Here is a 25,847-nt window from a genome sequence, read left to right as displayed (position 1 = left end):
CCCCATCCCCCACCCCAGACAAAATAGTTTCTATCTACCCTACCATATCATTAAACATCTTAAACACCTCAATTAGATCAGAGCTTAATCTTCTATATTCAAGTAAATACAAGCCGAGTCTAAGCACCCGGTCCTTATAATTTAACCCTTTTAGCCCCGGTATCATTCTGGTGAATTTGCACTGCACCCACTCCAAGGCCAATATATTCTTGCAGAGGTGCACTGCCCAGAACTGAATGTAGATGAAGTTTAGCTAGAGCTCTGTATAGCTGTAGCATAACTTCTACCCCTTTGTCTTCCAGGACTCTTGAGGTAGAGGCCAACATTCTATTTGCCATTTTAATTAGAATTTAGTTAGCTGTGTACATATTGACATTTGGTGTTGAAATAGTGAGTGAGTGAAAGGGCATTGCGCTACTTTATCAAAACACAAGGTGAAATTACATATAATGATCCTTACCCAGCCTTTACTAATGTCCTCTTCCTAGTTCACCCTCTCCCTCATTCTCTTCTGTCCATCTGCTCATTATATTTAACACCTCTTCTTCCTGTCACCTAAAAGTTTTCAGTAATGGTGGTCCTCCCCTCATTTGTCCTCATGCCATATTAGTTGCATGCCTTTTTAATTCGGAAGGGAACAACAACCATACTATAGGCCTGTGAGTGTCATGGAGACTGGCACCGTATGAAATCATACATGCTATGATGATGAGAAATGAAGGGGCCTTGCCCCTCTAAAAGAGGTGTCCTTGAAGATGAACAGAAACCTCTTTAGTGGTAAAGTGATTTGAGAGAGTGGCTTTGTGTAAATAAGGTGCTTTATTGTTTGGAGAGGTTTTTCTTTGCAGAAGTGAATCTGTCTGGGTGGTAGAGGATGTATACTGGCACCAGTGCTTTGATTTGCCCTGGCCCCTCTTGTGTGATCACTGAAGCTTTTTCTGCATTGTGCAATAGTTGTTGTGATGGAAGTTTCACTGACTGCCTCGGCTACTTCCCCCAGACTGCCTGCATCCTGCGGCCGCTTACATTCACTGCCCATCAGATGGTCCCTCCTCACCCTCCTTCCTGCCAGCAGCAACTGTACTGACCACATCAGAAAACCTAATGGCCTTTCCAGCTGCTGACATCCATGAGGCTGCTGCTTCTGCCATCGTGCTCAAAAGCGATGTTGCCCTTTAACTGGCTGCAGCAGCTCCCTCCCTGGTGTGGTAAGCTTCGAAACTGCCCTGTATGGTGAAAAAGATTGATGAAGGTTGGGACTACTCGGCTGCAAACCAATCAATACTAGCAAAATCCAGGTTGTGAGCTTTAAGCCTTGAAATGCAGTGATTGAAAGTTCATCTCATTCGAAACCAATTTGTAGTTATATAATACCTGTCATATTTCAGAGCACTTTACAATAAGGTTGAAGGTGTATGGAGTCATGGGAAAAGGGGAGAGAAATGGAGAGACTAAGATTGGGAACTTAAGGCATGGTTAAAAAAAGGTTTTGAGGAGGCAGTGGTGTAGTGGTATTGTCACTGGACTAGTAACCCAGAGACCCAGGGTATTGCTCTGGGGACATGGGTTCAAATCCCACCACAGCAGAAGGTGGAATTTGAATTCAATTAATAAATCTGGAATTAAAAAGCTAGTCTAATGATGGCCATGAAACCATTGTCGATTGTTGTAAAAACCCATCTGGTTCACTAATGTCCTTTAGGGAAGGAAATCTGCTGTCCTTACCTGATCTGGCCTACATGTGACTCCAGACCCATAGCAATGTGGTTGACTCTTACATGCCCTCTGAAATGGCCCAGCAAGCCACTCAGTTGTATCTAACCGCTACAAAGTCAATAAAAAGGAATGAAACCGGACGGACCACCCGGCATCGACCTAAGCACCGGAAACGACCACAGCAAACCCAGCCCTGTCGACCCTGCCAAGTCCTCTTTACCAACATCTGGGGGCTTGTGCCAAAGTTGGGAGAGCTGTCCCACAGACTAGTCAAGCAACAGCCTGACATAGTCATACTCACGCAATCATACCTTACAGACAATGTCCCAGACTCTGCCATCACTATCCCCGGGTATGTCCTGTCCCACCGGCAGGACAGACCCAGCAGAGGTGGCGGCACAGTGGTATACAGTAGGGAGAGAGTTGCCCTGGGAGTCCTCAACATTGACTCTGGACCCCATCAAGTCTCATGGCATCAGGTCAAACATGGACAGGGAAACCTCCTATTGATTACCACTTACCGCCCTCCCTCAGCTGATGAGTCAGTACTCCTCCATGTTGAACAGCACTTGGAGGTCTGGGTGGGGGACTTCAATGTCCACCACCAAGAGTGGCTTGGTAGCACCACTACTGACTGAGCTGCCTGAGTCCTAAAAGACATATCTGCTAGACTGGGTATGTGGCAGGTGGTGATGGAACCAACAAGAGGGGAAAACATACTTGACCTCATCCTCACCAATCTGCCTGCTGCAGATGCATCTGTCCATGACAATATTGGTAGGAGTGACCACCGCACAGTCCTTGTGGAAACGAAGTCCCGCCTTCACATTGAGGATACCCTCCTTCGTGTTGTGTGGCACTACCACTGTGCTAAATGGGATAGATTTCGAACAGATCTAGCAATGCAAAACTGGGCATCCATGAGGCGCTGTGGGCCATCAGCAGCAGCAGAATTGTACTCAACCACAATCTGTAATCTCATGGCCTGGCATATCCCCCACTCTACCATTACCATCAAACCAGGAGTCCAACCCTGGTTCAATGAAGAGTGCAGGAGAACATGCCAGGAGCAGCACCAGGCATACCTCAAAATAAGGTGTCAACCTGGTGAAGCTACAACACAGGGCTATCTGCATGCCAAACTGTGTAAGCAGCTTGCGATAGACAGAGCTAAGCGATCCCATAACCAACGGATCAGATCTAAGCTCTGGAGTCCTGCCACATCCAGTCGTGAATGGTGGTGGACACTTAAACAACTAACCGGAGGAGGTGGCTCCACAAATATCCCCGTCTTCAATGATGAGGGAGCCCAGCATATCAGTGCGAAAGATAAGGCAGAAGCATTTGCAACAATCTTCAGCCAGAAGTGCCGAGTCGATGATCCATCTCAGCCTCCTCCTGAAGGCCCCAGCATCACAGATGCCAGACTTCAGCCAATTCGATTCACTCCGCGTGATATCAAGAACCGACTGAAGGCACTGAATACTGCAAAGGCTATGGGCCCTGACAATATTCCGGCAATAGTACAGTAGGCCTGTGCTCCAGAACTTGCTGTGCCCCTAGCTAAGCTGTTCCAGTACAGCTACAACACTAGCATCTACATTGCAATGTGGAAAATTGCCCAGGTATGTCCTGTACACAAATAGCAGGACAAGTCCAACCCAGCCAATTACCTCCCCATTAGTCTACTCTCAACAGCAGTAAAGTGATGGAAGGTGTCATCAACAGTGCCATCAAGCAGCACTTGCTTAGCAATAACCTGCTCAGTGATGCTCAGTTTGGGTTCCACCAGGGCCACTCAGTTCCTGACCTCATTACAGCCTTGGTTCAAACATGAACAAAAGAGCTGAACTCAAGAGGTGAGGTGAGAGTGACTGCCCTTGACATCCAGGCAGCATTTGACCGAGTATGGCATCAAGGAGCCCTAGCAAAACTGAGGTCAATGGGAATCGAGGGAAAAGCCTCCGCTGGTTGGAGTCATTCCTAGTGCAAAGGAAGATGGTTGTGATTGTTGGAGGTTAATCATCTGAGCTCCAGGACATCACTGCAGGAGTTCCTCAGGGTAGTGTCCTAGGCCCAACCATCTTCAGCTGCTTCATCAATGACCTTCCTTCAATCATAAGGTTAGAAGTGGGGATGTTCGCTGATGATTGCACAATGTTCAGCACCATTCATGACTCCTCAGATACTGAAACAGTCCATGTAGAAATGCAGCAAGACGTGGACAATATCCAGGCTTGGGCTGATAAGTGGCAAGTAACATTCGTGCCACACAAGTACCAGGCAATGACCATCTCCAACAAGAGAGAACCTAACCATCTCCCCTTGACATTCAAGGGCATTACCATCGCTGAATCCCACACTATCAACATCCTAGGGGCTACCATTGACCAGAAACTGAACTGGAGTCACCATATAAATACCGTGGCTACAAGAGCAGGTCAGAGGCTAGGAATCCTGCGTTGAGTAACTCATCTCCTGACTCCCCAAAGCCTGTCCACCATTGACAAGGCACAAGTCAGGAGTGTGATGGAATATTCTCCACTTGCCTGGATGGGTGCAGTTCCAAAAACACTCTAGAAGCTTGACACCATCCAGGACAAAGCAGCCCGCTTGATGGGCACCCCATCTACAAACATTCACTCCCTCCACCGCTGACGCACAGTGACAGCAGTGTGTACCATCTACAAGATGCACTGCAGCAACGTACCAAGGCTGCTTAGACAGCACCTTCCAAACTAGAAGGACAAGGGCAGCAAATGCATGGGAACAGCACCACCTGCAAGTTTCCCTCCAAGTCACAAATCATCCTGACTTGGAACTATATTGCCGTTTCTTGACTGTCACTGGGTCAAAATCCTGGAACTCCCTTCCTAACAGCACTGTGGGTGTACCTACCCCACATGGACTGCAGTGGTTCAAGAAGGCAGCTCACCACCACCTTCTCAAGGGCAATTAGGGATGGGCAATAAATGCTGGCATAGCCAGTGATGCCCACATCCCATGTATAAATAAAAAAAAGTTTTTATGGCAAGCTAGTGACTGAATGAGTGACTGTCAGTAATAGAGCAAAGAAAGTTTTGTGTTCCAGGAGCAGAGGAAAGATGCTGGAACACAAGTCAGGAGGTGATCATTAAGATAACATGAGAGATTCACAAATAAGGAGGAGAATTTTGAAATCAATACACTGGTGCACATGGATATGGTGGAGTTCGAAGAGGATGGAAATAATGGGAGTTTAGGACTTTATTGCAGGTATATATTTCCAAGTATATGATAGTAAACAGGGTACATCCTGTTTTTATCATGAAAATAGGGCAAGGGGCAGAAGTGAACCCACTAAAGGGCAAATTTAGAATTGATAACAACATAAGGAATGGATTGCTGGTATAAGGATTTTCTACTTGCGTGCTAAAGGGGCAGGTATTAGCAGTGTGCCTGCAGCACCTGCCCAATGCGGCAATCGGGAGATTTGAATCGATTGAAAGTTTGGGCCTTATGAATATTTTTCTGGCAGCTCCAGGCACCAAATAGGCACTCCTCAACAACCTGCTGGTTTCCTGTGGCAGGTAAACAGCTGGTTGTAGCATACACCTAGCTAGCAGGTATGGTTGCTGCTGGGGGGTGCGGTTGGTAGCAGATACCTGAAGACCGACAATTTCTGCAGCTCCTAGAGGCCTCACAAGTCATAAATGTACCTTTTGGAAAAGATCTTCAGCAGTTCCTTTCAGGGCTGCCAGTTAAGCCTCTCAGTGCCTTAGGAGGCACAGTAAGTTGTCTCGATGAGAGGAGAAAATTAGCAAGTTTTCCATGGTCTTTATCATTTTCTCATCTGTCTGCCCTTATTCTCTCCATTACTGATTTTTAACTGCATTTAGAAATTGTCAGTATCGAACTCTGCTCATGGAAGAAGTAACTAAAGGACATGCTTATTTTTGGCTCGGACTGAATAATTGGATGAAAGTATTATTTACTACTGTTGTATCTAATTGTGATATGATAGAAGTGTTTAAAATTACGAAAGGATGCGGCAAATAAGATAGAAACAGACCATTTCCAGGAGTTGATGGGTGTGAAATCAGGGCCATTGATACAAAGTTCAATGTAAGAGATTTTGAACAGAGAGCAAGAGAAATTTCTTTACACGGGGAATTGTGAAGCTGTGGAATTCACTACCAAGGTTAGTGATTGAGGCAGAAACTCTGTTAACATTCACGATTAAGATGGATAGAGTGAATGAAGAAAACTGGTTGAAGAGGTATAAGAACATTATGATTAAATTTGATTAGGACTATTGTTTACATGAAGCGTAAACGACTGATTGGGCCAAATAGGAAGAATACCTTCCATGTGCTTCTATGTAAATTTGCTTAGCACTGTTTTATAGGTTGGGATTAATGGTTATGCTACAAGGATACACTTAGGATATGCATTAAGTGGCTAATGGGAGACTCCACAAGGAATTTTAGTAGTTAATCCATAAACCAAATCCTCCATTAGAGATCCAGAACCATGTAAGGAAATCTAGCTTGCAACATTATGGGCTTTTATCATCAGTAGTGCCTTTATATTTCCATTCCACAATGCATGATGAGGAGAAAGGCATCATGGCATTACGAATGATAACAGTCCTCAGCTTTGGTATAATTATTTGCAGAATTGGAGAAAAATATTTAATAATAAACCATAGTCTATTCTGAATCTTAAATAGCATGTTGGCCTTTATTGTAAGGGGATTGGAGAACAAGAATGTCGAAGTATTGCTACAATTGTACAGGGTTTTGGTGAGACCTGGGGCTGGATTTTGCAGTCCTGCCGCCGGAACATGGCGGCCATCCCCCAGGGGACCTGTGCCACCGTGATTATGTAGCGGGCGGCCACTTTACATATTGATGGTGGCTGCCCCCTGTAACCCCCACCCGCCCCGAATCACGTGGCAGTGGCGGCCTCGGCAATGCTGTTCACGGCATCACCTGTTGAAGGAGCAGGTGCCGGCTCCATTTTTAAAAGGCCGCCAGCCCTGCAAACATTATAACACAGAGTTCACCCCTTCCTCCCCCATACCCATCAGAGTGCAGAGTTCACCCCTTCCTCCCCCATACCCATCAGAGTGCAGAGCTCACCCCTTCCTTCCCCATGCCCATCAGAGTGCAGAGTTCACCCCTTCCTCCCCCATACTCATCAGAGTGCAGAGTTCACCCCTTCCTCCCCCATGCCCATCAGAGTGCAGAGTTCACCCCTTCCTCCCCCATGCCCATCAGAGTGCAGAGTTCACCCCTTCCTCCCCCATGCCCATCAGAGTGCAGAGTTCACCCCTTCCTCCCCCATGCCCATCAGTGCAGAGTTCACCCCTTCCTCTCTGATACCCATCAGAGTGCAGAGTTCACCCCTTCCTCCCCCATACCCATCAGAGTGCAGAGTTCACCCCTTCCTCCCCCATGCCCATCAGTGCAGAGTTCACCCCTTCCTCTCTGATACCCATCAGAGTGCAGAGTTCACCCCTTCCTCCCCCATACCCATCAGAGTGCAGAGTTCACCCCTTCCTCCCCCATGCCCAACAGAGTGCAGAGTTCACCCCTTCCTCCCCCATGCCCATCAGAGTGCAGAGTTCACCCCTTCCTCCCCCATGCCCATCAGAGTGCAGAGTTCACCCCTTCCTCCCCCATGCCCATCAGAGTGCAGAGTTCACCCCTTCCTCCCCCATACCCATCAGAGTGCAGAGTTCACCCCTTCCTCTCTGATACCCATCAGAGTGCAGAGTTCACCCCTTCCTCCCCCATGCCTATCAGAGTGCAGAGTTCACCCCTTCCTCCCCCATACCCATCAGAGTGCAGAGTTCACCCCTTCCTCAATTCCACTTTCCCACCCGTTCCCCATATCCCTTGATTCCCTGAGACCAAAAACTTATCTCCGTCTTGAATATACTCAACAGTGGAGCATCCACAACCCTCTGGAGTAGAGAATTCCAAAGATTCATAACACTGAGACTGTGCCCCCGTGTTCCTCTTGAAGGAGCAGGTGCAGGCTCCATTTTTAAAAGGCCGCCAGTGCTGCAAACAGTATAACACAGAAGTGAAGGCACGTAAGTGCCACACGTCGCGCTGAAGATCGGGAACTGAAGATAAGATCGCTGCGTTTGCATTTTAATTCATGCAAAGATGTAATTTACATATGCTAACTCGGGTCCCATTGCAGAGCGGTGGAGAGTCCAACGCCACCAGGAAGATCGGGCCTGACAATCCTGACATCAGGTTCAATGGCAGCCAATGTCACCCCCCCTCCCCCACTGACCTCCCCGCCACAGAACCCGACAGCAAATTGGAAACAAAATCCAGCCCCTAGAGTACTGTGGAAGCTATGGAAAGGGTGCAGAGGAGATTTACTAGGATGTTGCCTGGTATGGAGGGAAGGTCTTACGAGGAAAGGCTGAGGGACTTGAGGTTGTTTTCATTGGAGAGAAGGAGGAGGAGAGGTGACTTAATAGAGACATAGGCCGTCCATGTCTCCGTTATAAAGACGTCTGCAAACGCAACATGAAATCGTGTGACATTGATCACAAGTCGTGGGAGTCAGTTGCCAGCATTCGCCAGAGCTGGCGGGCAGCCATAAAGACAGGGCTAAATTGTGGCGAGTCGAAGAGACTTAGTAGTTGGCAGGAAAAAAGACAGAGGCGCAAGGGGAGAGCCAACTGTCCAACAGCCCCAACAAACAAATTTCTCTGCAGCACCTGTGGAAGAGCCTGTTACTCCAGAATTGGCCTTTATAGCCACTCCAGGCGCTGCTTCACAAACCACTGACCACCTCCAGGCGCGTATCCATTGTCTCTCGAGATAAGGAGGCCCAAAAGAAAAGAATAAGATAATCAGAGGGTTAGATAGGGTGGATAGTGAGAGTCTTTTTCCTCGGATTGTGATGGCAAACACAGCTTTAAGTTGAGGGGTGATAGATATAGGACAGATGTCAGAGGTAGTTTCTTTACTCAAGAGAGTAGTAGGGGCGTGGAACGCCCTGCTTGCAACAGTAGTAGACTCGCCAACATTAAGGGCATTTAAGTGGTCATTGGATAGACATATGGATGAAAATGGAATAGTGTAGGTCAGATGGTTTCACAGGTCGGCGCAACATCGAGGGCCGAAGGGCCTGTAATGTTCTAATTCTAATTCTAATTCTAATTCTACTGTGTACAGTTTGGTCTCCATATCTAGGGGAGGATATACTTGTCTTGGAGGTGGTACAAGGAAGGTTCACTAGATTAGTTCTTGGGAAGAGAGGTAAATTGAGCCTATACTCTCTGCAGTTTAGAAGAATGAGAGGTTATCTCATTAAAATGTAGAAGATTCTGAGGGGGCTTAACAGGTTAGACACTGAGAGATTGTTTCCCCTGCTTGAGGAATCAGGAACACGGGGGCACAATCTCAGTGTTATGAATCTTTGGAATTCTCTACTCCAGAGGGTTGTGGATGCTCCACTGTTGAGTATATTCAAGACGGAGATAGGTCTTTGGTCTCAGGGAATCAAGGGATATGGGGAGCGGGTGGGAAAGTGGAATTGAGGCAGAAGATCAGCCATGATCATATTGAATGGTGGAGCAGACTTGAGGGGCCGTATGATCTACCCCTCCTCTGTCTTATGTTCTTGTTCAGAATTTATTCCATCGGTAACATCTGTGGCAGTAACATCAGCTCACATGTAATTTCTGCACTCTCAATAGGTTATTCAACTATTAACAAGGCTTAAAATTTCTGAGACTGCGCTAACACCAGGAAACCTTGCACACTACTAGCACCTATCATAAAATCTCAGGCACACTGACAAAATTACCTTGTGATGATAACATTAAGTTTTTTTTATTATTTTAATTCAATTTTCATTGAGATTATTATACACTTGCAAGAACATATAGGGCTAAAATTGGGTTGCCCTGGTTTTTGTGTGCGGGGATCACGATTTGCGACCTGCCCGTGCCCATGCAGATTGAGATGGGGACCGTGCAATTTTCATGTACCCACCTCTTCTGCATAATTGTAGTGTTGGCTGGAGTGGCTCTATCGCTGATGTCTGCTTCTCCAAGCTTCCTGCAGCCTTTGTGCACAGCAGGGGGGTCCGGTGTTGTTGTTTGCCAATCACGTGGTATAGCGAGCCCGTTGTCTTAAAGCAGGCTGTACCTTAAAGGGAAGCTGCACAAAAGGATAGCTGCAATATAAATTATTTTAAAGTGTCCACCAGGGCAGACACAGGGATCCAGAGTGATGGGTGTGGTGCTGGAGACATTAGTGGTGGAGGTGGACAGAAGAAGGGACTCCATGGTCCCACGGGGGGTGGGGCCAGGATACCCTCAAGGACAAAGCTCAGAAGGGAGTAGGAGCAGATGGCTAGGGAGGTCAACCCCCAGATTCAGCCCAAAGGACCTAGCAGCAGTGTCACAAGACATCTAATGACGTCACGATGATGGTCAAGGTCAGTGAATGCATCTTCACATGGCATCTCCACACACAACACCAATCTCTAACACTGCTCAATACAGCACTCCCCTATCACTCACCCAGCAGTACTTCCTGGCACTTAGGACTGAAACCTAACAACCAGAGACTTCATCTCCCCCTCACACACCTACCAATGTTGTCAGTCTCACACCCACCGCTCACTGGCTCCACTACCTCCAGCTGTTCAGCTATGGCAGACACAACGTCGGAACACAATGCTGCACAACCACTGGCATTCTGCCCTCTCTTTTGCAGTACAAGGTGGCACAATAGAAGGGAGCAAAGCAGAGCTGGTGGGGGACAAGAACGTCTGTGTCTCCTGAGCCCTATGGAGGAGATGGTTCTCCGTATCATGGGATCAGCTACGATGGGGCCTGTGGCAGCTGGATTCACTGAGAACATTGAGGATAATGGTATGTTCCTGCCTTATGCCTCTTGTTACACTCACGAAAAATGCAGCCATGAAAATACAGAACCAAAATGAAGAGTTATAAAACATTGACCTTTTCTTTAAAAAGTGGACAATGTGCTGCAAAATGGTTGCTGGAGGTCGGCTGACTTGGCCTGTATATTCAAACTGTCTCACTGTCTGTAAAGGACAAAAGGATACATTCCAGGCTAGAAAGTGTCAATTACACCCATCCTGAAACCATCAAGAGACATCCCTCAATTGATTGGGTTCTTCTGAAATAAAGAAGGTGTGAGGTAGCCACATCCTGGGCCTTGTGGTCACAACGGGGAGGGGGCCATGCATCTCCTAACAGAAGCTAATGTGAGAGATTTTTACCTTAGAAGGTAGTTCGCTGGAGAGAGAGAGGAGAGAAGAGAGATCACAAGAACATCACAGAAAGGTAGTCCAGCCAGTAGTTGTGGAAAGACCAGCCACAAGAAGGGAGCCCTTGTTGTTGGAGTTGTTGGAACTTGCGTTTCTTAACACCTGAAAGAGAAAAAGTTTTTTGTTAACTCATCAGATAAGACGAAGGATAAAATGAAACTGCAGATTAGGACAGCTTTCAGATAAGGTGAGTCAGTGCTGCTGGTGAAAGAGGTAAAGTGTGTACATGTGGTGCATGGCACTGAGTGTGGATTTCAGGATGTAGCGAGAGCAGCAGTCTGAGGAACATTCTATGTCTCAGAGATACCTGTAATCCTGGGTTGATTAGAAACATGAAGGTTGGAACTTCAGATGGAATCCACGTGGAATAAGTTGGAGCCAGAGACAGTCGCTGAGGAAGGAGATGTGGCTGTGAAAATGAGTTTTGATAGACACCTTGTCCAACACCAGGAAGGAAATGGAAAGCAATGAAGGTGAAGAAGGCAAAAGGGATAAATGGAAATCCTATCGGAGAGAAGAACAGAACTTTTTCAAGGTAGGCATTCATGGAAGAGAAGTAGCAGTGAATTAAACACTAAAATAAAAGCAATGATAGATTGTATGGATGAAAAGCCCTGCAACATCATTCCACAAATGTTTGAACTAGACCCCTCCATCTTCAATGCCATTGTGGAGAGTGTGCCGTACAGGTCTGCCAATACCTCACACAGTTGCTGCTGAGCATCTGACATTTTCCTTTTCATTGATGTCCTCCTTCGCCCCCCACCCCCACCTCTGTTCAGCTGAGCAGAGCTTGAAGAGGATTGTGCCCTCCAACACAAATTCTCTACAGCTGTCCCTATTACAACTCTCTACTCGTGTTTGCTTGTACTGTACCAATCACCTGGTGATATCCCTCTGTCTACTGATGTGCTCATATCTGCTCTGGTGCCTGCCATACATGTATCATGTGACAGTGCATCCTCAGCAGAAATGAACTCCTCCTGGGGAGTCTTTATCCTTTCTGAGCAGGAGCTCCTGTTCTTCCTGTGATGGCCTGGAGGAGAGGAGATAGATCTGATTCAGTCATGGGTCTTTACAAGTGTTGAAATGCACATGATTAAAGAGATCATATTTGATGAAGTGCTTAAATCAACTCAAGATGCCTTTGTCTGGCAGGAGATGTGGGTCTGAGAGATTAATTCTTCCATCCTGCTCCAATGCACAACCAATCTCCCCATCTCTGATGCTGAGGGAGGCAGCAATGCCACTTACTTCCAGAGCCACCTCCTCTGCTGTGTAAAGTGGAATGATTGGGGAGGGGAGGGGGCAGTGGTAGGCCAGCCTCCAGTCCTTGCCCTCTCTTTCTCCTAGGCATTCTGTGCTCTCTCCTACAAGGGTGGCATAACAGGCCTCTGAGTGGCTCTGAGGCATATGCACATCAAATGGATGCAATAGATTTGTTGAGGGTGACAATCAGACTTGCATCATGAGTAGCACTGGCCTACATTTGTGGGGCGTGTTGACAATGCCACTTGAGGATATGTGCTTAGAATTGTGGGAACTGAATGAGGTGGTTTCAGATTACATGAGGATTGGGGTGATTGGCAGTGATGGAGGCAGGAAGGAGCAGATAAGGATGAGAGTTCTGATGAAAGGTCACAGACCTGAAACGTTAACTCTGCTTCTCTCTTCACAGATGCTGCCTGACTTGCTGAGTATTTTCAGCACTTTCTGTTTTTATTAAGTATGAGAGGATGTGCATATAAACAGAACAATGAGTACTATTGAAATTGAATTGAAATTGGGTTTGAGAAGTGTTGTGAATGAAGTACAATTGCTAAGACAGAGTGAGAGGGTGTGCACTACATGATGGATGTGCACCTCTAACTTTGCTCACCTTTCATTAACTGGTCGGGTCATTGAAATATTTGCAACACTGGACCCATGACCTAATGGTAATGCTCCTGTTGATCATCTCCTTATGGCACCTCCAGCCATTCCTTCTTTTTGGTGGCAGTAGGTTTCTTCTTTGCATTGCAGGGAAACAGCAATTCCCTCCTGGCCCTTACTGCACCCAGCAGAAGACCCACGGATGACTCGATGAACCTGTGCTCTCCTTCCAGCCATCTCAATGTCTTCATTGCAATCCACTGTCTTCCAATGTCCACACTTCCTCCTCCATTTCATCTCTGAACTGGGCCTTTAAATAGTTGAGGGCAATTTGCATCTTGAGTCACAACTGCTCATATGCAGTGGAGACCTGAAACCCAGAAGTAAAATGATAATCAAGCATCTCCGTTGAAATCAGCCATTCCTACCCATCCTGCAATGTTACACATTCATCACCCACTGTTGCTCCCCTCACCCCACTCCATTCCCATCTCTGTGTTACTATCAGTATTTCTACATTGTGAAGTAGACCTTGCTACCTCTGTGGTATTGGATGTTTAATTACTTTGGTCATAGATTGTTCTGCATAAAAAGAGGCAGTTAAGAAAGCACAAGGGTTCTTAGAAACTTTCATCATTACAGTCTCGTTATCTATTTTTTAAAATTTTTTTATTTAGAGATACAGCACTGAAACAGGCCCTTCGGCCCACCGAGTCTGTGCCGACCATCAACCACCCATTTATACTAATCCTACACTAATCCCATATTCCTACCACATCCCCACCTGTCCCTATATTTCCCTACCACCTACCTATACTAGGGGCAATTTATAATGGCCAATTTACCTACCAGCCTGCAAGTCTTTTGGCTGTGGGAGGAAACCGGAGCACCCGGAGAAAACCCACGGAGACACAGGGAGAACTTGCAAACTCCACACAGACAGTACCCAGAATTGAACCCGGGTCGCTGGAGCTGTGAGGCTGCGGTGCTAACCACTGCGCCGCCCGACTGAACAATTTTGCTAGGAAGTTACTCGGAAGGCAGTCTCCCAATTGGCTGTCATAACTTTGACAAAAGATCAGTGGAAACCTTGATAAACTGAAAATTTGGAAATTCCCAGCATTTATTTTTCTGACTATGATCTTCAAATCCATTAGTATTATTACTAATATGTTTGCTATGAGTACAATGCTTCACTCCTGCTTAATGTAAATTATTTAGGAGTTTCATAACTATTTATTTCTATTCATATTCATTAATTTAATGCCAGTATATAAGCATTTCATTCTTCGCCCTGCTGGAATGAACTCATCCTAAAAACATTCAGCAGTTATCTGACAACCTATTATTAAATGTGGTTTAAGATATCATCTGAGAACTGAGCTCATTTTCTTGTTTACGGCTCTAAATTAGTTCCCTGAGCAGTCTGGTTGTTGCTGGTCTATCCTGTGCACTGGTGATGCCATAGTACATTCACACAACACTGAACAGCTTTTACATAAACATCTGGCTGATACAGTGTGTACTGCTTTATTATTCAGAATCATAAATTTTATTACAGAATTAATGTATGAGTAATAAACAAAGATAAGGATATCACAGTAATAATGTATTTATCCTAAGGAATAACTAGTTTTGCACTACTGAAGTGATCATGAGAAATACTTTAGCATATGATTGACATTATTTATGCTTATCATGCCATTGGATCAAGACAATGACATGACTCTATGTTGTCAGTTTGTCTAACGTCCAGTCCTGGATGAACTGTAATTTCCTTCAACTGAACTTTGAGAAGACCAAATTGTCTTTGATCCCCACTGCAGTCTGCATACACTTGCCACTGATTCCCTCCCCTTCTCTGTCCACTGTCTCAGGCTGTACCAAACAGTTTGTAATTACAGCCATTTATACAAGCTCGTGCTATGATTCTGACCCCATTTCAACTTCATCACAAAAGCTGTACCATTGTCCACATGCAATGAACTTCTTAGCTATTGTTCTTTCGTGGAAATGCCATGGAATCCCTAATACAGCTCTCACTGTAAAGGAGCCCTATTTTTACTTTTCTAACTGTAGTTTTATGTATTTTCATTCTTTCTGAGGGTGCATACTACTTTTAACCTCATTTTATACTAGTGGACCTCTGTGATGTTACTCATGAGTTGAAGGATTAAAATGGAAAGGAAAATGATTTTGCTCCTAAGGTATATCTATGTCCCTTTAAGGAATTATGTGTTATTTGTAGTAAATAAGAAATCCAAAGGCTAGTTGATATTTAGTTTTACATATGTATGGGGTCCAACACCAGGTTCAGGCATCCAGGAGAGATGCCTTAAAGATGACCAACCCAATATCAAATTAGATGTCTTTCAGGTGTCCTTTTGACATGGGGCGTTGGTCTCCAAAATTGGCCCTCAATGCGCCTGTTCTACACCCACCAAACTGGTACATTGTCCAGTTTCTACCCTTGTATAAATGCAAGTATTATTACTGAACTGTGGGTGGCATCACAGCAAAACAATCAGGTGTGAGAGGGAACTTTAACCAGTCCACTACCCTCAACTCCCCGGCCCCCCATCACATAACTAAAGGGTGCTAAGGTCAATTATATTTCCCATTATTAGAACTCCAACTGAGGTCAGCTAACTTAAAACTGACTAAAGTTAGAAACTTGGAAACTTTGTGATCTGTATGGCTCAGCTACTCACTTCTTTAACTAACTGAATCATCAATGTTATTTAACTGAAATGAAAAATTCAAGATAGCAGTGTGCAATAAGTAACCAATGAAAGCTGCTGTAAATATGCTGTTAAATGTAATCACAAGAAAGTGGGGAACCACTTTAGGATTTAGAATTCTGTTGGACCCCTCTTTGGTGCATTTTGGGAGCACGTTTCGTAAAATTGCACACTCATACCCATGCTTTCCATTAGAGTTAATGCACAGGAAATTAGTGTACTGGGAATGTGCAATTTTGCAAAGTGCTTTCCCTGTGCACACCAAGGAGCAGTGCATGAGACTTTTTACCCCTTGCTATATGTGATGGGAGTGGTGCCAGAAGACTGGAGAATTTCAATTGTTGCACACCAGTTTTAAAAAAGGGGAGAGGAAGAAACCCGGCAGCCACATGCCAGTCAGCCTAATGTCGATGACGGGGAAACTGTTCGAGACAATAATCCGTGAAAACATTAATTGACACTTAGGAAAAAATGTGTTACTAAATGAAAGCCAGCATGAATTTGTTAAATGCAAATCATGCTTGACTAACTTGATTCAGTTCTTTGATGAAGTAACAGAGAGGGTTGATGAAGACAGTGCGGTTGATGTTATGTATGTGGACTTTCAAAAGGCATTTGTTAGCAAAATTAAAGGCCCTGGGATTAAAGGGGCAGTGGCTGTGTGGATGCAAAAATAGGCTAAGGGATAGAAATTAGAGAGTAGTAGTGAACAGTTGTTTATCAGAGTGGAGAGAAGTGTGCGGTGGTGTCCTCAGCAGTAAAGGCCTGCTCAGGTCTGAAAAAAAAAACCCAACCCGAACCCAACAGAACCACATCGGACCCAAGCCCGACCTGAGTCCTTCCATTTTTTCCCATGCCCGACCCGACCACCGGAATGTTCACTTTCTCCAGTTGACAGCATTCGTTTTAAATCCATAGTGCACTCACTGTACTTACCACTTTCGGATGGATGGAATGGAAGGAAGCTGCAGCACGAGCGCAATGATGTCATAGAGACGCTCACTCACCCACTGCGCAGACTCAGAGTCCGGATGCACGTTTCCCTCCTTGATGTCCCGGACTCCCAGACATGCTTTTCAAATTTTGACGCTTACTTACTCAACTTCCCTTTTCCTCCCAGCAGAGCAAAAGGTAGTACTGTGTGTGTCCGACCCGGACCCGGAAGAGCGACCCGACCCAACCCGAACCCAATACATGTTGTCGGGTCCCGTCGGGTTCAGCTCAGGTGGCAGGCCTTTACCCAGCAGTCAGTGTTGGGAGCACTGCTTTTTTTGATATATATTAATGGCCTAGACTTGGATATACAGGCTATAATTTCAAAGTTTGCAGTTGACACAGAACTCAGAAATGTAGGAAACAGTAAAGAAGATCATAACAGACTTCAGGAGGACAAAGACACTCTCGTGAAATTGGCAGACACATGGCAGATGAAATTCAATCCAGAGAAGTGTGAAGTGATTTGTTTTGGTAGGATGAATGAGGAGAGAGAATATAAGCTAAATGGTACAATTTTAAAAGAGGTGCAGGAACGAGGAGACTTGTGAGCAATGTTCCCCCTAAGTTGTGCAGCCACGCAGCAAACGGGAATGTGCTCTGCGGGGACAAACAGGTCGCATACAAGCGGTGTTCCCTTTAAGATGTGCGCATGCAAGGCAATCTTAAAGGGACTGCACAGTGCAACAAATCGGCCACACACAGAGAAGAGAAATTGGAGGGAACATTGCTTGAGAGTGTGTGTATATAAATCTTTGGAGGCAGCAGGATAAATTGAGAGGCAGGTAAAAAGACATATGGGATCCTTGGCTTTATGCATAGAAACATAGAACACAAAAGGAAGAAAGTTATGCTAAACATTTATAAAGTACTGGTTAGGCCCCATTTGTAGTATTGTGGCCAATCCTGGGCACCACATTTTAAGAAGGACATCAAGGCCTTAGCGAGGTTGCAGAGATTTCCTAGAATTATGGCAGAGACTTTAGTTACGTGGAGAAACTGGGGTGTTCTCCTTGGAGCAGAGAAGGTTAAGGGGAGATTTGATAGAGGTATTCAAAATCATGAAGTGTTCTGATAGAGTAAATAAGGATAAACTGTTTTGAGTGACAAAAAGCTTGGTAACCAGAGGACATCGATTTAACTTAATTGGCAAAAGAACCATAGACAACACGAAGAAAAAACGTTTACATAGTGGGTTTTTATGATCTAGGATGCACTCCCTGAAAGGATGGTGGAAATGGATTCAATAATAACTTTCAAAAAAAATTGGATGAATACTTGAAGTGGAAAAAAATTGCAGGGCTATGGGGAAAGAACATAGACGAGGGCTTAATTGTAAAGCTCTTTCAAAGATCTGGCACACGCATACCAGCCGAATGGCTTGCTTCTGTATTGTATCATTCTATGATTCAATGCTTTCATTACACTGATGCAGAATTATCTTTATTTTTTTCTGATTTGTATTCAGTAATCATGTGGGGATGGAGTCCTGCAGAGTGCAAAATTCACATTATCACATTTCTTTATAGATAGTGACAAGCCTCTAATGAAAAACCAGCATGATTCGCGGTCACAGGTGCCTTGGGGCACCACACTGGAGCCTTCCAGAACAAACAAAGATGTCATAGAAGATATCAACTCTCCAGAACAGTACGTAATGTAACAAGTATATCACCAAAATTCAGAATCAAAGTTTACCATTTTTATTAGTGTAAAATCAAGACACTGTCTCCCTAAAGACATTTGCTGTTAATTTTCCAGTAATTTGACTTACAATTATAAGTTTTTCAAGTTTTCCTCAGCTGCAAATATAGTTTAATGCTGTGACACTTAGCTCAGAACGATGAACAGCAGTGCAACTATCTAATTACTGGCAAATCACTGGTGAAGCCATCTTCTACATCTTTGCACCTTGACAGGAACTTGAATAGCTAGACAAAGATGATCTTGCTATTCAATATTGTAATGCAACTCTCCCAACTAGGAAACAGATCGAAGCCTCACATTCACTCGCAGAGATATCAGCTTGGATAATGGGCATCAGTCATTTCAACATTAAAGATCTGTTCCATTTCAACACCATCCACTAGATGATCTGCACACTGATGACCTTGAGATATTTTTACAGGCCAGTTTTTTCTTCTGCCACTGTGGCAATGAATGACAGGAATGTGCTTGTCCTCATGTTGAGATTCTCCAGTAATACTCTGGTTCATATGCTGCACCAGTGTCACGTTGAAGATTAAGTAGATACTTTTGATAACTCTGCTCTGGAGACTTTCATCTGCTGGGTCCTGGTGTGTTTTCCTTGATGAGTGTTGCCTTGGTGGGAGGTTTCTGCTGCTGCAAAATACTGCAATATATGGTAACACTACACCAGACAGTGTAGTGAATGGGAAGAGAGTTCGGGTAAAGATTTTTAAAGCATGTGCTTGACACATTTCCTGATTATTATTACTGGTAGCTTCTATATCCCACTGATCCACTTACCAAAGCAAGATGCTCCTTGTTAGGCTATACCCAGTTTGTGGCCAACAAAAGTGAGAGTGCTCCTCCTGGCTCCAGAGAAGTACTGTGCCCTGCTGCTAGTCCATGCACAATCTGCTCCTGATTGGCTCCCCCCACAGACGCAACCTGTGAGCTGGTTCAGCACAGGAGCTTTTTTCGTTCCTGGAATGTGGGCATTGCTGACCAGGCTAGCATTTATTGCTCATCCCTAATTACCCTTGAGAAGGTGGTGGTGAGCTGCCTTCTTGAACCGTTGCAATCCATATGCGGTAGGTACACCCACAGTGCTGTTAGGAAGGGAGTTCCAGGAATTTGACCCAGCGACAGTGAAGAAAGGCAATATAATTCCAAGTCAGGATGGTGTCAGGAGCTGGCCAATTTCCCATCCTCTCACAACTGGCAGTGTTCAAATGAGGCCCAAACCTTAAGTGGTAGCTGCGGTCGACACAATAAAGGACTTAGCCACTCCAACACCCATAATAGGTGAAAGTCGAATTCCCCACTAAAAATTTCAGTTATTGAGAAAACACTGACAGATGAAAAACATTCAGAGTACATTTTAAGTGATTTGTGGGAATCTGGTGCACAATCAGAGGGTAACATACTTTCACTAGAAAGTAGCAGCTATTCTGTGTGATGCAGGTGGGAACGCAGAGGAATGACACCATCAAGGTGCCATCTCCAGGAACTACAAGTACTTATGCATCTTCAGTGAAACATATGCCCTCATACCAAATTTAATATATAACTCATTGATCACTTATGATGATGCACACAGTAAGTTAGAGACATCTCTCTCTGCTGTCTTTGTATTGCAGATTTCCTCTCTGTCTCTCTTTTTCTGCTTCTACATTTCCTTTTCCTCTTCTACCTGAGTGTGGAAGGTGACCAAGAATCTCCACTGGTAGAATGGCTAACAATTTAAAGAAGCGATAAAGGGGAAGCAAATAGAGCAAGTGCGAAATTAAAATAGATTCAATGAAGAGGAGACAAGGATACCTTCCCTACAATAGTGGAAATATACACATAAATGGAGATTTTAGCTCCCTTGTTGCTTTACAGCATTATGTTGCCTTTGATAGAGTATTGAGAGAATCAAGCCAGCAAGTCTCAACGCCGATGTGTCAAAGGAATTATTTAAACAGAATTTAGCTTATAGCTAGTGATGAGTTCACACTTACTACACTTTAGCAAATGTCCCATAAGTGATGATTAGTAACTTTTTATTCTCTTTTTCAGTATACAGCGCAGACTGTCTTTGCAGCTTCCCATTCTTCATCATGCCTACCTGCCATCAATAGGTGGAGTTGATGCTAGTTGTGCCAGTCCGTGTGTTAGTCCTAGTGCCAGCCCTCGGCACAGACATGTGCAGCCATCATTTCGAGTCATGGTTTCCGGCCTGTAAAGAAGAGGTTTTGTAGCCTGAACTGGAGTACTCAGTGTTTGGACTGTGTACTCCACCTAGTTCTCTGCTACGTACACGACGCACGCTCTCCTTACCACAGAGGAATAGGCATTTGAAACAGACACTACTGAGTTCCTGAGCCAGTTTGTGTGGTCTTGGAGAGATGTACTGAATCTGACCTGTAGCCTTATCTGTGAAGTTTTTGTTTCTGCATAAACTGGATGTACGTTTCCTTCCCAGAAAGAGTGACAGGTTTTCTTAAGGAAGCAGGGACTGAGGTTTTATCAAAACTGCACAATGGTTTTTTAATGTCACAATCATGAAGGGAGAAATTGAGTTGCTATGCAAAATTTGATACATAATAATGGTTCACACTTCAAACAAAATCCAGCATATAAATATAAATTTAAATTGTAGCATAAAAGCCAATACTGTCACTATTTCTGCACATGAACACACAAAAGAAATATCCTGTACTAGACCCCTAGGCAAATTTTGATATGGGGAACGAAGCTTTGCAATTAATATGTCCAATGTAGGAATGTGTTCCTAGTGTAGAAATGTACAACTGATTTAGGAGACACATTCTGATAAGTCACAGGGGTCTTTTGAACATGGTAAGTGGACAATATATAGATTGCTGTAGAAGTGGTTTTATTACCAGGTTGATAAAGAGTGAGGTTTGCCAGTTAAAAATATTGTGGCTTGCTCGTGTCCTAAACCTTTGTTCTGATAAAACATTTTAATCGCTTGCTCACAAGTCAATAATTTCTGGTTTCAGTGTACATTTGTTGTACTACAGACTGAAACTGGTGTGTGCTTACCAACTTAGAACCTGAGTGGTACCAGTAGACATGTGGATGCAGTTGGTTCCTGGTTGAACAAAGGAGAACAAAACAGATAACAGGTGTTGAGTTTTCTTGGTTCAAGTACTGAAAGCAAGATATAAACCATTTTGATGTGGATGTATGTCACTCTCTCCATCTCTGTCTTCCCATATGCCTGTCTGTATCTTTGCTTAGCTATCTCACTCTGTGTACATATTTATTATATCCTTGGTTAAAATACTACACATGACCGTGTGAAGGGCTGTCACATATAAACAAATTGTTTTCATTATTTCCCCCAGCTGACTTCAGCAACGAATAATGTCAGTGTACAAGGAGAGATTATCACAAAGTAAACATTTAGGCAGTACAAAAAGATGGAAAAAAAAATCTGTTTTGAAGCTAAAGTCCAAGGTATAATAAGAAAAATATACTGAGTGCAAGTTGAGCTACAGCGTAACTTGTGACCATTTTTTTTTATCATCAGCTAGGTGTCTGACAGGTACAGAAACCTGCCATCATGCTTGACAATCTTCAGTTCAAATCATGCAGATTTTCATAACTAGCATCTGTTTGTCTGATGTGCAGTGCACATTCTGTCCCCATTGGGGCACACCCTGTTTACCTACACCCACAGAATTTAAGAGCAGGTGAGCGAGCAATAGCAAAGGTTTAGGAACCTCCAAGTATGTGGAACAGTACTGCTGTTTTTTTTACTCGCTAAGAATGTGTCACTTACCAACCCAGAGCACTGGTTAGCTTCCTGTTATATATCCAGCTTGGACTATCCTTCCTCTTAGGGCATTAATTTGCAGGATTATCTAGAACCAAGTGTGAAGAATCCCAATGCCTGTGGCAAATATACCTTTAGGTTCCCTTCGTGAGCCATATTCACGGATAAAGCATTTGCAGCATTTTAGAGGACTGTGGAACTACCTGGCTCAAGTATTGCTTTTCCAACTCTGTCCCAGAGAACTGACTCTGTGCCATCTCCCATTCCCATGCATCATCTTGGAGTCAAATTGGATCATAACAAGATTCTGCTTATGCCCCATTTGAGGAGGATAGTGCCTAGTTGGTCATTAAGACAGCTGAAAAGTCTAGGTTTGAGCCCTCGCTCGTAGACAACATGCACCAGGAACTCATCTTGACTGGCATGAAGAAACGTCTAAATGGAAGATCGGTACTTTACTGCTATCACGGCAGTCGACAATTATATTCGATAACTTAGATTATGATTGTGTCCAAAAGGCCCCATTGAAGCTTAGGTATGCACTCTCCCGATTGAGATTTGTATTTCTGTCAAGGTTGCACAATCTCATGTTCAATTACGTAAAAGGAGCATGCTCAGTGCACAGATAAACCAGTAACAATAAGCTTTTAATTAACATTGTGAAGAAATGCTGTTTTCTGGTATTCTGAATGGTAACACTGGCTGTTAATGTATTTCCCTGCCTCCTTAACTCAACTTCTAACCAGGTTTATTTTTGAAGACAGTTCATCATATGGAAGGAGGACTGACTACTGTATATAATGTATACACAAGTTCTCTGTAGAAATATTATTCTAACATAGCAGGAAAAAACAAAAAAAAGTATTGGACTTGGAGGTGAGCGTGTGTATCTGTGACTGTCTGTGAATACTGACTGTGTGCAGTTTATTAGGTTTAAACCATGCAGTACATTTCTGTCTTAATGATACAGTAGTTCTTTCCCATAAGGAAACATTTTTATTTCCTGCTACTATCAAAGACCCACAAAGTAATATAGTTATTTAATGTTTCTGTTCTTTTATACAGCAGCAAAAAAGGGTAAATTTATGGAGAAGGCTGTGCCCCTAATGGCATTTTCCAAATCATATCCGTGCACAAATGCTTTAAACTAGACTGGAACTGCCAGGATAAAGTGTAAATGGACAGAAGGTTTCTTGTACCCTTATACTGCATGAATCAATTTTTAATAAATCGTTGCGAATCTGTTTTTATGAATAAAATACAAACACTCAAGATTCTTGTATTCATCTGTTCTGTGGAATAACCTGACTCTTACAGATCTTAGAGAGGTGCATGCTGGGTTCCTGTTGTTTCCCATATTGCAATTCTGCTCAAAGACTGCTGTGTGCAGAGATTACTTTCACACCATGAGCTCCACATAACAATCTGATTCAAACTGCCATATCTAATGCAGGCAAAGAATAATATTCCCTCTGACAAAAAATATCTCTAGTTTCATGAAAAATTATCACTGCTACACTTTATTCTTTTACTGATAATATACTTGTTTGAGATGTTAATACATTGTAGGGTCCTCAATATCCACAATATTTTACTTGATGAATTAACCAAATTTGAAATTGTTAGATATTCTTTCTAACAAAATTGGTTTCAGCATGCCGGGTGGGGGGGCAGGCGTGCAGGGTATGATCCCTGGTGCCCTCAATATTGCATCTCAGGCCTTGTGCCCCATTCCCATCCAGCTGGCAAAGTGCCACGAGCCTGCCAGCAAAGAGCGATGGAAGATCGGGCTGATGTTGGCATTGCAGTGGCCATCAGGTAAGTCAAAAGCGGACCAAAGGAATCCGAGACCAGGGAGGGCTGGGGAGATCAGAGACTGGCGTGGCGTGAGGTGGGGGAGGGAAGAGGCACCTGGCCCATGTACTTTGAATGTGGGATCGAGGGACGTGTATTTCCAAAATATATCTTGCTAGTAATAGGCGGTCCCAAGGTCTGGGTTTCCTGAGTGCAGCTGGCACTGGCAGCCTCTTGGCAAATCAGTTTTGCACTGAGGGCTTCAAACAGGTGTTAGGCTGTATATTTGCATATGCATAGATTCTAACACCTGAAGTAGAGGAGATGTGAACACAGAACAACGTTTTATTTTGCCATTTCCTAAGGGCGGGTGGAACCGTGCACATGCTTCCTGCCTGCTATATTGCAGCTTAATAGGCTGGTTAGCATTCCAAAGAAAGGTGCTGCGTGGTCTTATTTATAGGTCATAGGTTTTTGTCTCCAGCACCTTGGGCGTAAATGTAGGGAGCATAGTGGTAGACATAATGCCTTCCCCAATGTTGCTGGAGCCATCACAGCCCAAATTCAAATAGGAGCAACATTCATGAGGATAGCATATTTTAGGGTAAGAGCTTACCAGCTCAACCATCAAAGAGCTGTTGCAGTCAATACCAACTGGAAAAACCTTAGCACACCCAAGTATATAATAACAATGGATTATCTGCCCAAGACAGTGTCAGAGCTGCCCAAGCTGACAATGAGGAGTCAGAAAAGGACCTAACACCACCAACACATGACATGATAAAGAGCCAATATCTTTGGCACTGGTTCAGTGCCAATCCTCCATTATCAGCTAATGTCAAAGGAGATTTTCCATTTCCGGATGATGCCTTAATACTGATTGCGGCTGAGCATTCCATGCTTCTGAATGTCAAAAGCGTGTAGAGCCTTAGAAAAAGTCTTCAGCCTGCTCATCTCAAAGCAAACCACCCAAGACTGATAATGGTTATTATTTTTCTTTTTGGCTGAGGTGTAAATGATACACTTGGTGCCATGCAGTACTTCTTGGATGGACCTGATTGAAAATTGAAATATTTTGGGTTGGTGCTTTATGGTCAGAGGGCAGTGATTGATTGACAGTGCTAAAGTAGCACCTGAGACCACTAACAAAGGGGATGAGACTGGCCAATGTCATTTACACTGGGCAGGACAGCTCTTCAGTTTTTACCTGGTTGATATCGTGGAGTCTATGGTCCAGACTGAAAAACTCAGACAAATACGACATACGTTGGTATCATGCTAAATAAACAGCCAACATGTGAGACCAGGCCATTTAAAAGCCTAGGAGCATTTTTCACTATTTACCACTCATGGGCAATGAACATTGTGCAAGAAATTAAAAACTTTAAACATTACAAAAATACAAAGTCTGATGAACAACTTTTGACATGCATGCAGAAACTTTCTAATTTTTGAGGAAAAACATGGATCTCCTGAATAATGAACCTGATGAATTGATTAATGTTCAATTGACAAACAATACATGCACAAGTATCAAACATACTCCCACTGCAACTTCAAAGTGGAGTTAGCCCCTTTTATTTTTGCAGGGGTGGAGAGTTGGTCACATGCGACATCACAGCCAGTTTGTCGCCTATTACACTATCATCCAAACACGGTAGCCCAGTACTGTAAAGTTTACAATACATTTTGCAGTATGTTGCTATGGTTTTCCTGCTTCTTTCCAGACACCACACAAATATGCAGCATTGGCATCAGAATCTTGTCATGAGAGCTCATACGTGTGCAGAATGATTTGCAAACCTGCTGTGAGATTCATTTCTGTATTACCTCTTATCTTGAGGAAAAGGCCCCATTTGGACTTTGCTCTGCTCAAGGCATCCACTCGCAGGCCGGTTAAGAGACATGAGGGGAGAAAGTTTCCCATGGTCACAGTCACA

At 44.1% G+C, this 25,847-nt stretch overlaps 1 protein-coding gene across 1 annotated transcript in view; it reads left to right on the top strand.

The window, feature by feature from the left end:
• gabbr2 (gamma-aminobutyric acid (GABA) B receptor, 2) overlaps positions 1–23,343 on the top strand; it is a 1,342,876-nt gene extending 1,319,533 nt beyond the window's left edge. Inside the window, exons 18-19 of the mRNA XM_068053043.1 lie at positions 18,170–18,290; positions 20,388–23,343. Of these exons, the coding sequence (XP_067909144.1) occupies positions 18,170–18,290; positions 20,388–20,553 (287 nt within the window). The 3' untranslated portion in view covers positions 20,554–23,343. The remainder of the gene's footprint in view (positions 1–18,169; positions 18,291–20,387) is intronic.
• The last annotated feature ends 2,504 nt before the right edge of the window (positions 23,344–25,847 follow it).

This window comes from Heterodontus francisci, chromosome 2, assembly GCF_036365525.1.
Source record: "Heterodontus francisci isolate sHetFra1 chromosome 2, sHetFra1.hap1, whole genome shotgun sequence".
In the NCBI taxonomy this organism is placed as follows: Eukaryota; Metazoa; Chordata; class Chondrichthyes; order Heterodontiformes; family Heterodontidae; genus Heterodontus; species Heterodontus francisci.
Note: the sequence above shows the minus strand (reverse complement) of the source record. Positions and strands in the feature narration are given on the sequence as shown.